This window comes from Gadus macrocephalus, chromosome 13, assembly GCF_031168955.1.
Source record: "Gadus macrocephalus chromosome 13, ASM3116895v1".
In the NCBI taxonomy this organism is placed as follows: Eukaryota; Metazoa; Chordata; class Actinopteri; order Gadiformes; family Gadidae; genus Gadus; species Gadus macrocephalus.
The window spans coordinates 10,643,958-10,660,251 of NC_082394.1; the positions used below are offsets into that span (position 1 = coordinate 10,643,958).

At 45.6% G+C, this 16,294-nt stretch overlaps 1 protein-coding gene and 1 long non-coding RNA gene across 37 annotated transcripts in view; both read left to right on the plus strand.

Moving 5' to 3' along the window:
- The window catches only part of cast (calpastatin), a 35,804-nt gene that overhangs the window by 10,951 nt on the left and 8,559 nt on the right, over positions 1 to 16,294 (plus strand). For 6 of the 36 annotated variants that reach the window (XM_060070147.1, XM_060070146.1, XM_060070141.1 and 3 more), the window contains 18 exons: positions 6,457 to 6,525; positions 7,466 to 7,588; positions 7,861 to 7,998; positions 8,819 to 8,980; positions 9,697 to 9,741; positions 9,830 to 9,928; positions 10,371 to 10,451; positions 10,777 to 10,812; positions 11,714 to 11,800; positions 12,034 to 12,114; positions 12,418 to 12,513; positions 12,648 to 12,890; positions 13,224 to 13,328; positions 13,967 to 14,083; positions 14,384 to 14,500; positions 14,856 to 14,984; positions 15,466 to 15,522; positions 15,720 to 15,821. In XM_060070147.1, the coding sequence (XP_059926130.1) occupies positions 6,457 to 6,525; positions 7,466 to 7,588; positions 7,861 to 7,998; positions 8,819 to 8,980; positions 9,697 to 9,741; positions 9,830 to 9,928; positions 10,371 to 10,451; positions 10,777 to 10,812; positions 11,714 to 11,800; positions 12,034 to 12,114; positions 12,418 to 12,513; positions 12,648 to 12,890; positions 13,224 to 13,328; positions 13,967 to 14,083; positions 14,384 to 14,500; positions 14,856 to 14,984; positions 15,466 to 15,522; positions 15,720 to 15,821 (1,887 nt within the window). Of the gene's footprint in view, positions 1 to 857; positions 1,013 to 6,456; positions 6,526 to 7,465; positions 7,589 to 7,860; positions 7,999 to 8,818; positions 8,981 to 9,696; positions 9,742 to 9,829; positions 9,929 to 10,370; positions 10,452 to 10,776; positions 10,813 to 11,713; positions 11,801 to 12,033; positions 12,115 to 12,417; positions 12,514 to 12,647; positions 12,891 to 13,223; positions 13,329 to 13,966; positions 14,084 to 14,383; positions 14,501 to 14,855; positions 14,985 to 15,465; positions 15,523 to 15,719; positions 15,822 to 16,294 lie in introns of those variants that run through there. The other 30 variants (XM_060070156.1, XM_060070155.1, XM_060070151.1 and 27 more) reach the window with 14 other exon arrangements.
- On the plus strand, positions 1,019 to 2,608 carry LOC132471115 (uncharacterized). Its single transcript, XR_009528765.1, has 2 exons — positions 1,019 to 2,191; positions 2,291 to 2,608. It is a non-coding gene; the product is annotated as an uncharacterized LOC132471115 (long non-coding RNA).

Sequence of the window (16,294 nt, forward strand, 5' to 3'; positions counted from 1 at the left end):
CTGTTTCCTGTCTTTCTTGGCTTTGAATCTCGGTAATGTAATCACATTGAAGACTTGTAAAGTGAAGAACAGCACTTCTAAAGTGTAATGTTTTTTAACCCTTGCATGACTTCACTCTTAAGCATTCATAGCTAGCAACTTGGATGGTGACACATTCTCTCTCTCTCTCTCTCTCTCTCTCTCTCTCTCTCTCTCTCTCTCTCTCTCTCTCTCTCTCTCTGTTCTTGCTCTCCTTTTTCCCGCTCTGTCTCTCTCTCCTCTCCCTCTCACCCCCGCTCTCTCTCTGTCAGTGTGGCTTTGCAGTCTAGATTCCTAAGCAGTGAGACTACCAGACACGCCCTGTCTTTGCCAAAAAAGCTTGCTAGTTCGGTTCGTAATTGCCCTGTCATCATTTATACCTGATTCCCCAACTCTTGTCCCTACTTCTGCTGTACAACTAGCATTTTCTACACACACACACACACACACACACACACACACACACACACACACACACACACACACACACACACACACACACACACACACACACACACACACACTCACACACACACACACACACACAAACACACACACACATATAAATATTTATATATATATATATATATCCCCTTCCTGCGTTTTCAGGCTGTTATCAAAGCAGGACCCTCCCACTTCCCCTGAACACACGCAATGACAAGTTTCCACCAGAAGTTTTCTTCAACGCATGGAAACTAACGCAGCGTATTTACTTTCCTGGCCTGCTATGAGGAGTGGGCGGGCTCTGTGCCGTCTGCTTGTCCAATCATAAAGAGACTTCTCTTCAGCAGCATGAGAGGGGAGGAGGGGCTTAAGCATCACTGGCTCATTGGGTCGGTTCCAGTGGGTGGGGCAATAGATTTTTCACTTCTGGGGCGTGTGTCGATGTGTGTGTTTACGAGTGTGTATATACCAACTAGAGTTACGACTGGGGAATCAAAGGCTTTCGGATACATAGAGACCTTTACATAAAGGACACACACTCAAACATATGGTATGTACCCACACAGTTTCCCCTGAAAGTTTAATGTTAAAGTAAAACAGTTCTGTGCAATGTTTTTTTTCCAGTTGAAGTATCATTGGCTTCCTGACTGATGTGCTTTGGGACGTTTTGACGACTTTTTGACGAGATCATAGCAACTAATGATCTCATAAACATCTCTAATGTAGAATGTGTGTGTGGATCAAGAGTGAGTGACAATCTGGATATTTTAAGCAACGTAGCTACTAGCTAGATACTTTCAAGGAAAGTGAAGAAACTTTTTCAGAGAACTCATCAACTGTGTCCTCACACAAGATGCCAGTCGCAGATCATTTCCTAAGCTCTTCTTGTGCCATGCGTCGGATATTATATCTCATGTTGTTGGTCTATTGGTCTAGATGCTTGTTGGTCGAATAACGGGTCATGTGGTAATGTTATCTTGGGCAGAGGGTCTGTTGTAGGATCTGGTCTCCATGGAGCAGTACAAAGCTATGCCCCCTCATACAGCTCTGAGCAGTAAACCACTGCTTTGCTGTTTCTTAGTAAAAGACCGTCCTCTGCTGAAAGAATATTTAATTTGTTTTTATTCAGCAAGTAGACAGTAAAAACATGTATATCCACGCACTGACAGTGCATTTTACTTTGCATGAAAGCATGAAGGGCCATGAAATAACAGAGATTTACTATAACAAGTGATACTGTGGTTGGATGAAATCTTTTGATGGTCACTACTGATAACTACACTAATCCTGGTCATGCCCCATATTAACATTTCCATTAAAAAGTCTGTCATTTCTTGAGTCCCTGAATACTCCCAGATACCTGGCTTGTGCTTCCAATTGAGATGTGACGCAGTCTACCTTTCCCCTCATTCGTTAATGTGCAAGGGTGAGGTCATCCACATTTTCATATACAACACCAAGCATCTAGTTGTCAAGTAGCTATTTAAAGTCCTGGCTGAAGCTGAGGACAGAACCCTGCTCCCTGGCTCTCTTCACATGCTTCTGTTTGTGGGGAGGCGGGTGGGGCTTGGGATTAGTCATCAGTTTTAAGAACCAGGCCCTGAGAGGCGAAGCAGTTGCTTTTATCTCCATTGTTGGGGTGAAATGCTCTGGGCGAAAGGGAAAAGAGACAAAGAGACTTGAATGTTATGAATGGGGTTGTTGTTGTTGTTCCAGGGTCGGACCATTAGTTGTGTACCTTTTGTGTATTGCTTGCAAACACACGCACACACACACACACACACTTAGTTTTAAGGTCCCATATTGTCTGCTAGCCTTTGTCCGTGAGTTGGGTCGAGATGCCTAACCTTTGGTTTGATAAAACTATAGAGTATGCGTCTATTTTAGGCACCCGTACTTCGGTGGCGAAAAAGTCCAAGCTATTATTAAGGCCATCTTGTTGATGTGGCCGTACGGGCATCCACTGTTGACAGTCAGGTTGCTGTCGTTTTATCTAAGTCATAAAACACTTTAGCCCTCAGCTTTATGTAGTGTGTGTGTGTGTGTGTGTGTGTGTGTGTGTGTGTGTGTGTGTGTGTGTGTGTGTGTGTGTGTGTGTGTGTGTGTGTGTGTGTGTGTGTGTGTGTGTGTGTGTGAGAGTTTGTTTGTTCTTGCATGTCATGCAGAACAGCGAGACATTTTTTAATCCGTGTTTGTAATGGAACGTTTAGTCTCATACAGTCTCATCCCCTGAACCCTCCCCTCCCTCACTCTTCTGCGAGGTTGACACTGGGATGTTTTTAACTCTTATGATGCCCATTCTCAGCTTATTGTTCTGGGCTTTACAAAGCTCTGCGTGACTACGGGGAACTTTGTAGAAATGAGTAAATACTGGGGGGATCCAGGGTCAGTCGAGGTGGGCTTCTATTTATATCGAGGCCTCACCGCAGTATGTACAGTATGTGTCTGTGTGCGTTTACCATTTCGTTTTTTTGACGTTAGTTTGTTCTTTTCACTTTATTTTTTGCCTATCTACCGACGTATTCTCTTTCGTCGATATATATATACTTATCTACCTGATCACAAATTTTGAATATTCATGATCCCTTTTCAAACCAGACAGCTGCGACCTACCGGGCCCTTCCCCTGCCCAGAGCTAATTTCAAGCAGGTACCGGTGTGACTGCATTGTGAGGTCTGTTGGGCTCTTACAGTCTAGGTCTAGCAGGACACAAGCGTCTAATTATCGAACAAAGGATAAACAGTGAGAGAACAGTCAAATTTACCATGCATGGAATTGCACATGAGATGAATTGAATGAGTATTCAACTCTCTGAAAAGCTGTGGCCAACGTTGGCTCCACCATAAACTTACCAACCACAGGGCAGACGCAATGTCATCTATCTGAGCTAGTTAGCCAGCTCATTTGACAGTTTATGGCCATCCCTGGAATATCCCTTTCTGGCAGCATGTCATTATAGTCAGGCCAAAGGCGGCCGAGAAAGAGGTCAACAGCACCTTCTATATACATCATCACTGACTTTCAAGGGAGAGGAGCATTGTCAGTTGACACCGAAAAGAGTACTGTTTACGTGCCTCTCAAGATGGTTTTCTCTAATGCTCCAGTCAGCCATCCTACTGTGTTGCTTTGTGTGTTTTGACTCTTCCTTGACAGCATTGAGTAAAAGCACGTCACCGTGGTGTTCTCTTTGTGTGTCTTTCTTGCTTGTTTGGGTGGTTCCCTGTAGGCACCAGCCCAACCTGTCCCTGTTGACGCTGAGGCATAAAGACCGAGCAGGGTTGTCCCCGGTACGGTTAAAATAACCACATGCTTGAAATATGTTGTGTTTTTGTATTGTATGATGGATTCACTCGCGGTGAATCTCACAGAGGTTAGCCAAAAATAATATATGTCTTTACCGACTTCAGGCTTCAGTTTGCTATTGTGCTGTGTGGCCATGTATTTGCCTGGGGTGTGTTGAAGATATTGGCTGAAATATGGGTTCAAATGGGTTACTACAAAGTCCCTTGAAATGATAAATTGATGCCAGGGATTGACTGTATGAGAAGAAACTCATACAGACTGAAACATTCCACTTGGTTCCAAAGCCCTAAGCCATCACATGATCAGATGAAACCCTGCCATCTTCCTCTTTGTTTCAACTCACACAGACCGTTTTATAGAGTTGATTTTAAATAGGTCGAGAGAGAGAGAGAGAGAGAGAGAGAGAGAGAGAGAGAGAGAGAGAGCACTACTTGCTCCTCACAAGGAGTGTTTTTGCGAGTCAAGTGGGTGTCCTATTGACTTTTTATTTTGGAAAGGGAAAGTATGCTAGCTTTTCGCTTTGTCACGTTTTAAAAGTGGCGTTTATACACCTTTATCAGCTTATTCAGGAATATGAAACGTGTGTGTTTGTTTCATTCTTACTTCTTGAAGTCTCTGTTTGAATGTTCATAGTTGCCTAGCATCCACCAATATTTACCTCTGCAAACAGAGTGATAATAACAGTGAATCCTACTAGGGGTGACTCCCTAACCCTAACTTACCCTCTGGGTGCACAGTATAACATACATTTAAAGCCTATAATGCCACAGAAGACCCCATGGAAGTCCACAATACGTTTTATGTAAGAATGTATTAAATCAGTAGGACATCAGAAGGCAGGAGGTAGGTCAGAAGACACAGCACTAGACACGGTCTGCTGCGGGAGGAAGACAGGATGTCGTGACTCATGTGTTGTTCAGGGACTCCATCACTTCAGTTGTGGGCCAATGCTGAGCTTGCAACGCCACCAGAATATGGGCTGTTTTACTCAGTGTTAGGGCCATTATTATTCAATCTGTATAAAAACTATCAAAAAAAGTATCAAAAACTGTCAACACTGTTCTTTTTGCGAGAGCAAATACAATTAAAGATTATTTTTTTGGTAAACAATTATAAAAAATAAGAGGGGGTAGGACCAGAAAAGTTTTTCTTAACTTCTTCCTATCCCTTTTGAACATGAACTATGTTATTTGAGTTATGTATTTGTTGCTTAGGATCCTGAGGATCCCATTTGTTTGTTTTTAATTTATTTCTTTCCTTTTTTACTGCTCAATTGTTTTTGTTTGTATTATTTTATTTTATTTTTTAACCATGTTCAATAAAAGACTTAAATAAAATTACCAGTTGGGTAGGCTGAGAAATGTAAGGCAAGATAAAACAAATGGAAAATGTAAAGAAAAGGCAAATGTAAAGAGTGCAGACTGCAGACACTCTTGGCCAAAAGCCTTCTCCGAAGAAAAGAGTCATGCAGATGTCTGGAGGCCAGGATGGTGTCCACAGATCTCTCTGTTTCTGTGACGCCGATGAATACACTGGAACCGAAAGTGTTGAAGTTAAAGCAGGAATGGATTTGTGACATGCATTACAAGACAATGTGAACTTATGAACCTGTCTTATCAGCGTGGTCAGGGGAAAAACCACTGAAGGGTGAACCGCCCAAATCACTATTCCATCCAATGCTCAAATCCTGATGAGACTTAAATATACTTCACATTGCTGTGATGCAATTTGATAGGAGGAAACTGATGATTAAAAATACATTAAATAATTCAGTCATACAAGATATGACATCATGGTGAGATTAGTGGGGCAGAGAGGGGTGGGTCAGCCCTTAATTCACATTATCTGAATGGCTTCTTTGGCTTCTATTGATCATATTGTAAATGCTGACACACACACACACACACACACACACACTACACGGATTCCAATTTGTATTTTATTATATAAAACAAATTCCACAATAAAATCCATAAACTATTTGACCAACAGAATGTTATGTTGAGCTGTAATGAAAATATCCTCTTAAATGAGCCTGTTGGCCTGTACTTACAGTAGAATACATGGCATGTAGCTGATGGGTGTTAGTTTTCCCTGTGGTTCCATTATCCCATGGCACGATATCAAAGCTAACCGTATCCGGTCAAACTAGTTTGGTTGTTGCCTACAAAGCAAACACTCCTATCTCCCAGTGTCTAGAGCAGAGAGTGATGCGTACCTGTAGAACGCAACAGGAGGCTGGATAAACTCAGGATGTCACCGGTCTATTTCAAGTCCCTATGGAAGCACGTACATTTCTTCTCACTAGACAGCATTAGGTAGACGAGGCATGTTTGTGCTGTTCCATCAACATTTACTGTTGTGCGTTTATGTTTGTCTGACCGACCGACAGCCCTCTGTTGTGTGATTGTTGTGACTAGTATTCCTCAAAGTTGCTGTTGTTACCGTGCTGTGTTTTGTTAAGTAATTATTGCAGCAGCCATATTATGTCTAACTAAAATACAATCCATTTACCCTCTCGCTATGTCTCTCTGTCTGTCTGTCTGTCTGTGTCTCTCTCTCTTTCTCTCTCTCTCTCTGTCTGTCTGTCTGTGTCTCTCTTTCTCTCTGTCTGTCTGTCTGTCTGTCTGTGTCTCTCTCTCTTTCTCTCTGTCTGTCTGTCTGTCTCTCTCTCCTTCTCTCTGTCTATAGTCGCAGCCCAGCCAGACCACTCCCACTCCTGCGGCTCAGGTCACCACTGTGAAGCCTTCACAGTTTGAGGTATGAGGACAATCTGTCTGTCTGACTGTCTCTCTGTCTCTGTCTTAACAAAAACCAGGCTTTTCATTTCCTGTGTGATGGGTCCATTCCTTTCTGAGTTTCTGGCCCTTGGTTCAACATGCCTGGTCCTCAGGCAGGTCGACCTCTGACCTCTTGCCTTATCTGGGCCTTGAACAGCAGTGGTTGGCCTTTCCGGCGTTGTTTGATTATTTGTGCAAAGCCGGACTTCGTGGAGAAATGTTATTGTCTCCGGGCTAGATGGGCCTTGCCTGCGAATACTTTACGGAAGAGGAACCTTTCCTTTTCCTTCCATTCTTCCCCCACCGGGGAACCCCCTCATCTCCCAGGAGGTATTTAGCAGGTACTCGCAAATACCAAGTATTTGGTATTTACAAGTAGTAAAGCAGTAAAACCAAATAGAAGTGGCTAGCCAACACGCTGCTGTTGCCGTAGCAACGGGCGGTGCCAGCCCCAGCAGTGTTTCAACAGGAGGAGGTTCCTCTGTCGTAACCGCAGCAAAAGGGCAGGCCAAAGCCAGGGCAGAGGTAGACTTGTTAGAGCCTGAGAGCTTCCTGTTTGAAGAGGGCTAGCTGTATGCCGTTAGCGCTGCCTTCTCCTCGTTCCCTGCTCTGTGGGTGTCACGCCGCCTTCATTAACCCCGCCCCTACCCTTCTTTCTTTTGTCCTTGCCACACCTTCTCAACATGTCATTGGCTGAAAATCAAACCTTTACACCCTTCTGTCATGGATATTTTCTTTGGTTTTGGGCTCTGATATCGATGAACTTTGACCTGTCTCTGCTCTCTCCGCTTAGAGCTAATAAGTTCAGATATGCACAAGGTCACTCATTGGCACGTGCTTCTGCCTTGGGATTAACATAACTAACACCTTGAGCAGACTTGTTTCTGTACATGCTGAATAACCCACTTGTCGGTTCATAGACTGCACGCGCTGCGGCTAACCGCGGAGTTGCTGGCGCTACTTCTATTGACATGTCCTCTCCCGGCACGACCATTGTTGACATGTCAGCCCCGGCAAGGGGCAGCACTAACACCGCATCCAAGGTAAACGTCCTAACACACCTTTGCTTGCTCTCCTATTGTGGGTCACTTTGGTCAGGCAGGCAGAGTAGCGGTTGGAGTCTAGGATGGGTCATAAACTGACCAAGAAGAAAAAGCGCAGTTGATATTAAGTTTTACTTGAGGATGTTAAACAGCTTATCAATTGCTTCATGGCGGCTAAAAAAAGCGACCTGTTTGGTGGTGGATTGGCGTTGTGTGTCTCGCGAAATATGGTTGCTATGGTGAGGGTAACGGTTTCGGTTGTACGCTTGTAGACTCCACCGGTCTCACAAGTGAAAGCCACAGCTGCTGCTACACCTTCTCCGCCCTCTGGCGCTGCCAGAGCCACGATGTCTGCAGGGACAGCAGCATCTTCAGCCCAGGCTAAGCCCCCTGCTAAAGAGCCTGCCAAGGTACACTACTCTCCGCTGTCCAGCACTGGCCTTCCCTGTGGGGACTGGCCTTCACTGCGAGGAATGCTTGTCACTGGTCCTTTCAACACTCCTATTGGTCGTTCTCACGTCATCTCTGGGCTTTTTTCTTCTCCTCTTGGCTTCTTCGCCTCACTGAGCTTTGCCGCTGCCACTCTGCAAAGTGTACCTCAGTGTCCATACAAGCACACTCTTTGATCTCAGAAAAAATCGTCCATCTTTGCTTTACTCTGACAGAGATGGTCACTGATGTCCCACGAAAGCAGGGACGGCTACTGATGTCTTACGAGATGCCTGTTTGCTTTTGCGCTTTCTATTTCTCTGCCGGGGAACTTGAGTTTGGTGTCGGGCTGGAAAGGAGCTGGTCACTTGTTCTTCAGCTTCTCCTGCACTCTTCTGGTCTTGTTCTGAGGGAAAGCCTTTTGCACCTGTCCCTGCACTCAGCAAGTTCAGGTACACCAGGACTATTCTAGTGGCTTGGCTTGAATACAAGAATAGAAAGGCCCAGTGTTTCAATGTGTGCCTTGTATGCGGCCTCAGTGCTCTCATCTCTCTGTGCTACATCCGGCCGGGGGGTTAAACTGATCCCCTTCATTAAGTGGGTGATGACACAGGCTTGTGAAAGATGAACCCACGCTGTGCTATTTCTGTGTTCCCTCACTCCAACCTCACATCTGTTTGAATCTTATTTTGAGCACGCTTGCGACACAACGTTTTTTCTACGCTTTCTGGGTCTTTTCTTAAAAACATCCCGAGCTTTATGTTAGATCTAAATGGGTCAAAAACACTTGTTACGTTGTAGAGCGCTGCACCCACCGCCAAGCCACCAGTCAGAGACACGCCTAAAGCTGATCCTGCCAAAGCAGCCAAGCCAGCTGGGGCTGTAACCCCAGCTGCTGCTGCTGCTGCTGCAGTGGGAGTGTCTGGGAAGGGGAAGCCGGAGGTGGCAAAGCCTGCACAGAAGGTAGACGATTCCTTTAGACATCAGTGGTGCTGGTGGTGGGGGATCTTCTTCTTTCTTGCACCCCATTTGTGTGCTTGTGTTTGTATGTGTGTGTGTGTGTGTGTGTGTGTGTGTGTGTGTGTGTGTGTGTGTGTGTGTGTGTGTGTGTGTGTGTGTGTGTGTGTGTGTGTGTGTGTGTGTGTGTGTGTGTGTGTGTGTGTGTGTGTGTGATTAATGTATTCATTTGGGTTGTATGTGAAGAGTACACCAGCGATAAAGAGGAACAATCAGATCCTTTAGAGGGACTTCATTGTTCCATTTATGTTGAAGCACAGTGATGAGGAATACATCCTTGCTTTCTGATCACCAAACAGCCATTGCCCTGTTGTCAAAATGAAAAAAAGATCTATTTTATTTATCTCTCTCTCTCTCTCTCTCTCTCTCTCTCTCTCTCTCTCTCTCTCTCTCTCTCTCTCTCTCTCTCTCTCTCTCTCTCTCTCTCTCTCTCTCTCTCTCTCTCTCTCTCTCTCTCTCTCTCTCTCTCTCTCTCTCTCTCTCTCTCTCTCTCTCACACACACACACACCCCCCTTTGAAAGCTTTATCATGCTCTGTAAATGCTGACCCTAAGACCCATAGTGTGAGCCATCAGCAAACACAATCTGTGTGTGTTTGTTGGGCACAAACACATGCAGAGCAACAATTATCGTTGACCTAATCCAAAGGCACTGTCCTGCAGGTGCAGGTGGAGGTCGCACCCCCGAGAGCCAAGGCTGCCAAAGAGGTAAAGTAGCGCGTTCACTGCTTTTGAAGAGCATGGGGTTGTGTAGTGTTGTGTTATTGCTTCAGCGTTGCACTTAATGCATGTGCAGGCACCTGCTCTGGACCCCTTCGATGCCCTGGCCAGCAGCCTGCCCACTGTCGGACCCGTAAAGCCAGAGCCTGTTTACACTGGCCCAGAGGTCCACGAGGTACTGTGTGTGTGTGGTGTGTGTGTGTGTGTGTGTGTGTGTGTGTGTGTGTGTGTGTGGTGTGTGTGTGTGTGTGTGTGTGTGTGTGTGTGTGTGTGTGTGTGTGTGTGTGTGTGTGTGTGTGTGTGTGTGTGTGTGTGTGTGTGTGTGTGTGTGTGTGTGTGTGTGTGTGTCTGTGGTGTGAGCACACGTGCACACACACAAACACACAGATTGTGTTATTGTGTTTGTATGTGTGTCTCTGTTTGTGGTACTCACGTGTCTGTCTGCAAGAAAGTCGATATGAATGTTAGTAAGCGTGTCTGTGCTTTGTTAGGTGTTTTTGTTCTTTCTTTGTGTGGTTGTGAGTGTAAAGCCCACTAAAAACACTGCATTCTGTGCTTGTCTGAGAAGCCCTTGTGTTGGTTTGGCCCGTTCAACCTGTGTTATGCATGTCTCACAGCATGGGGTCACAGCCGAGAAGGGGGTTCTGTGTGGAGAGAGAGAAGACACACTGCCTCCCAATTACAGATATGAAAACATGGTCAGTTAAATACTCTGAAGTCCTAATGTTGAGTGCTACTTGGAAGAATGACACTGCCGCTTTACAGCTGAGAGACGATAGGATCTTTTAAATACTGCTATGAATCGTATATAAATAAATACCGGAAATATAAGTGTTGTTATCATTATGCATTACATAGCACATTCACTGCTGTAATGTATAATATATTGATTGTGTGTGTGTGTGTGTGTGTGTGTGTGTGTGTGTGTGTGTGTGTGTGTGTGTGTGTGTGTGTGTGTGTGTGTGTGTGTGTGTGTGTGTGTGTGTGTGTGTGTGTGTGTGTGTGTGTGTGTGTGTTCTGCAGCCCACTGCCCCAGACGTCAAGCCAAAGGACGTGCCGGTAAGTTGAATCACCATTCGGCTTACACACACACACACACACACACACACACACACACACACACACACACACACACACACACACACACACACACACACACACACACACACACACACACACACACACACACACACATACATATTTCATTCACGTTTATACATGTGAACGCTTAGACACACACATTACCATGACATCTAGATGTATATGCAAACACACACAAAGTACAGAGAAACTGCTTCTATGACCCCATCATTGACACTCTTGTTCCTCTAGAGTGAGGAATGTTGCGTAACTGCGTAGGGTGTTGGTTCTGCAAAACAAAAAGCAGGACCCACCTTCAGTACATGGACCCTTTAGCTCTCTCTCTGGAGTAAACACCTCCCCAAACCATCTGACATAACACATGCATGCAGTAGGCACGCTCATACAAACAACATGAGAGGTTCCACTGCTAAGTATAGAGTATATTCACACAATACACTCCCATATTTGCATCATAGCCTACACCCATGATGCCTCTTTCCTGTCCTTCACTCTGCCTGCCTGATTTGATTACTTACTTAAGCAAGTTCCAGGTTGTAGTTTAGTTTAACTTTTGAACGTTACCCGCGAGAGTTCGACGATCGACAAGTCGATTAAAAAACGGTGCGTTCGCTGAAATGTTTCTTTTGAAGTTGTTATTTGGGCTTCATGGAATGTATCATGGGTGTGTCTGTACTTTTCCTCCAGTGTTTCTACGTGCCGCTGGTTTGCGTTATATTTGCTTTGTCTGGGTTTGACATGCCCCCTACTGGCCGCCACCTTATCTTTTTAGTTGTAGTTGAGACATGGGGCTGCTCTGCTTCACCGACGACCCGATGTAGTAACGATGGGTTCATGTTTTTTTTCGTTTCCATCCCAGAAACCCATGAGCACTGACGAGGCCCTGGACTCCCTGAGCTTCGGCTTCGCGCCGCCCCCCCGCGCCCCCCCGCAGGCCCCCCAGGAGGTTGGTGACAGCACGCTTGTGGCTCCGCAGTCTAAGCTAATTAGCATTTTACTCAGCGTTTGGGTAACTTTGAATGGACAACAAATACTTGTTGTACTCCTTAGCAATTTGAAAAGTAACAACTCGGACATTTTCATTTTAGTTGGGGTGGCAGGATATGCTCTCTATCCAGCCACAGTAATACATTCATTTACTTTCTTCACCTTTCGGTTTATCTTCTTCTTTTTTTTCAGAAAATGGAAAGTGTGGATGCCATCGATGCCCTGTCCGCGGGATTCTCTAACTTCGCCCCTCCTCCCCCTGCTTCTGTCAAGGTACAGAACACCTTTGCCTCTGGGAAAGCAGTGCGGCTTGGCATGTACAGGAACGCAGATTAAGACCAAAGGACACTCCCAGGTCCCACGATGTTAGAAATCAACATTTAAAAGGAACTTACAAGCTCCACCCAGCGTGTCAAGGTCATCTAATTGTTTAAAAGATTAAACCTTCTCAGATCGCATGCTTGATATCAAGGTGCTTCTCTAGCATATACCACATATACATATGCAGACTGAGGATGACAAATGTTAGGACTTGGTATACAAAGGGAGGTCTAACAGGCCTGTTCTCTGACCCAGAGCCCAGCTCCCCCTGTGGACAAGAAGGCCAAGATGGACGCCATCCCCGATGACTTCTCTCTGATGGGCGCGCTTTCCTCCCCGCCTCCTCCTCAGGTATTCAGACTTTGGCACACACATGCACAAAATTCATTGCTCCATACAAACTGAATTTAGCTGACATATTTAGCATATTTAGCTTTTTGTCCTGTAATCTCACTTGATTAACAACCACTTTCACTCTAACCTAGAAGTCTGCTGAGCCAAAGCTCAAGGTAGAGTCACCTGCTGCCCCAGTGCTCAAGGAAAAGACATCGGCTGCCCCAGCAGTCAAGGCACAGGCCCCTGCTGTCCCAGTAGCCAAGGCACAGGCCCCTGCTGTCCCAGTAGCCAAGGTACAGGCCCCTGCTGTCCCAATAGTCAAGGCACAGGCACCTGCAGTCCCAGTAGCCAAGGTACAGGCCGCTGTCCCAAAAGAAACCAAGGTCGACTCGGTGAGTCCCATGACTGCTCTACTGGCCACCTCTCGCTCACTCCTCCCCTTGTTCTATCAACCCCCTTTTTTCTGATTTCCCTTCTCCCCGCCCATTTTCATTTTCATTGCCGTAATATGGAGATGAATGTGAATTCCATTCCTTTTTTCTACCCCTCTGTCTTACTTTCATTTCTATTTTAAAGAGCTTTATCTGCATGATCAACTTAAGAATCGTTATTTTGAAGGAAATGACATGAACAACTTTGTCAATACAAGACCTCTCTCCCTCTCTCTCCCTCTCTCTCCCTCTCTCTCCCTCCCTCCCTCTCCCTCCCTCTCTCTCCCTCCGCAGTTTGATGATTTCTCTCTGGACCCCTTTGCTGCTCTTGGAGACACCCTGGGAGCTCCAGAACCGGTGCATGAACTTCCTGAGCTCAGACCTGAGGACATTGTTTCGGTAAGCGTCCAGGAGACATAGAACTTATCAAACTGAACAGGCTTTGTTGAGTCCACAGCCACACCCCCCGACTCAGGTGTGGCTCATCAGTTTTCCATTTCGTTGTCTGAAACAAAAGCTTTTTTAGTATTGGTTAATGTTAATAATTGCTCACATTTCTCCATCCTTGGCAGTTTGGTTGTGTATTGATCTCACAGTTCCGCAAATACATTTCACGTTTCTTTAGAAGGGATCGACCGAGCCATCTGTCGATTAGCGTCAACCCTCTTAGCCAGATTTAGATGTTTAATTCCAAATTCATAATTGTGCCTCCAGAAGGGGAGTTTGCTGCTTTAGCATTTGCTTTCCGTTAGATGCTTCCATTGACATGTAGATTTACAGAAGCCTGGCTCCTGTGAGGGGAATATACTTTTAATTAATTTCCAAAGATTTGCATTGTTCCCATTAACATGGATTCAACTCTCTTCCAGCTATATGGCCCCTGGTTGTGGGGGGCACGCGCGCACACACACACACACACACACACACACACACACACACACACACACACACACACACACACACACACACACACACACACACACACACACACACACACACACACACACACACCCTTATCCTTTAAACCTTGTTTGCAGGAGGCCAAACTGACGGTGGAAGAGGGCGTGCGGACGGGAGTGAGAGATGACACCCTTCCTCCAGAGTACCGCTTCTCCGAAGCCAAGCTCAAAGACCTGCCGGCCCCCAAACCAGAGGTGAGAGGATAATAATAATAATATGGATTAATATCGTTTAAACATGAAGGAAGTATTAATTCACGGCCAAAAGGTGCCGGTACAGATAGAGAAAATACTTTCTCTTTAATATGTGGTGTCACTGTATCAACTAACGAACCAATGATTCGGCTATAATTAGTAACCAATGCATGATGTATATACTCATTAGAATATGGAATTCTAATTCTACCACTACCGATACCCATCTCTCCTTATAACTTTCTCTCTCTGTCTCTGTCCCTCTCTTTCTCTTTCTATCTTTCTCTCGTTCTCTTCCAGCCTTCCTTGGCCCCTGGGGAGGCCCTTGACTTCTTGTCCGGGGACTTCGTGACTCTCCCCGCAGCAGCTCCTGTCGTCCAGGCCCCCGTTTTGGCCCCCTCAGCCCCGCCCGCACAGGTGAACACTGACATCCCATTGGGGATGTAACATCCTCTTGCATATAGAGCAACACGCAAGTCAGTCAGTCCAATATAACTCATGTGTGGATTATGTGTGTGTGTGTGTGTGTGTGTGTGTGTGTGTGTGTGTGTGTGTGTGTGTGTGTGTGTGTGTGTGTGTGTGTGTGTGTGTGTGTGTGTGTGTGTGTGTGTTTGCGTGTGTGTGTGTTTGCGCGTGTGTGTGTGTGTTCTGCAGCCCATTATAGGCACATGATTCATATATCTGAGGGGCTATTTATGATGGTGGACCAGATGTTATTTCTATGTGTATACATTGAGTGGGCCTATCCTGACTGGACTGATCTGCCCTGCAGGTCACGGTGGAGGACCTGTCAGCGCTGGACGCCCTGGACGCCCTTTCTGGAGATTTCATGACCCAAACAAAGACCACTTCTGTCCAGGCCCCGCTCCCATCCCTGGCCAAGAAGACCCCAAAAGTAAACGTGTGTGTGTGTGTGTGTGTGTGTGTGTGTGTGTGTGTGTGTGTGTGTGTGTGTGTGTGTGTGTGTGTGTGTGTGTGTGTGTGTGTGTGTGTGTGTGTGTGTGTGTGTGTGTGTGTGTGTGTGTGTGTGTGGAAATTTGTCCTTATCAACTTTTTAATTCTTCGCTTAAACAGTACCAGAAATGTCTGTTTTGTGGCCTGAATTCTAAAGGTCCTTCTACATTGTACTAGATCATTATTATTTTTTATCCAAATTAATAAAATAATTACAAATAATGGTTCGGCTATAATTAGTAAATCAGTTGAACCGATCACAATCAGGTACCTGAAAACTAACGTTTTCTTCCTGCTCTTTCACATATTTTATCCGCTATGCATCTGGTGTCAAAGGACCTTTTGATGCTGTGCCACAGTGCCAGCATTATCACACCTTTAAACCGTGAACATATTTTTTACTCATCTATCTGCATGTGTGTCTGCAGAAGGATTCAGCCAAGCCCAACACCACTGTTAAGGTCGCCTCCCAGAAACCAGTCGAGGTAAGTGGCCACAAATCAGAACTAGTCCTAAGCTTCTCTTTCTGCGATTCTTACGAAGCAGGGGGATGGCATATTCATAATCATATATTTAGTTACTCTTACGTATCCCCCTTGCGTTATCGCTCTCTGCATGCACCGCACTATTGTTTTGATCGTCTGGTGATTTATCACTGTCGGGTGAACCTCTGTGTCTCCAGGATGACTTCTCTCTGGACCCCTTCGCTGCCCTAAGTGACACCCTGGCAGCCCCGGAGCCGGCCCCTGAACCCCCCAAGCTCAGGCCTGAGGACATTGTCTCAGTAGGTCAAGTGTTTTTAAACCTTATACTGTCATTATGCTATTTTATTCAATATAATACAGCCGTACAATGATGGTTAGGCAGGGACGCGGGAAGTCAGTCCGAGGGGGGGGTGCTGAGAGAGAATCTATATAATGACGTCATAATAAATGCTGCGCAACATCCGTTGTTTACAGAGACGAGATGACGGGTGACGTCACATTCAGGGATCCGCTCTGATAAACACTCTACTGGTGTGTAAAAAGAGTTCTGCCAACTAGCCACTGTTATTCACAAACGTTAGCGAATAAACAATGTGGAAATTAGAGTCAACTCGGCTGATACTGGGCTGAATTTCACACACTAACAACATGCCGACAAGCTGTTGCGGTCCGGTATTATACACAGCGTTATAACAAGGATTCAGGAGGTTATTTCTAAAGGTTTACAAAGGAAAGTGACAATAATAGAAAGCCTTAATTTTCATCCAGACTT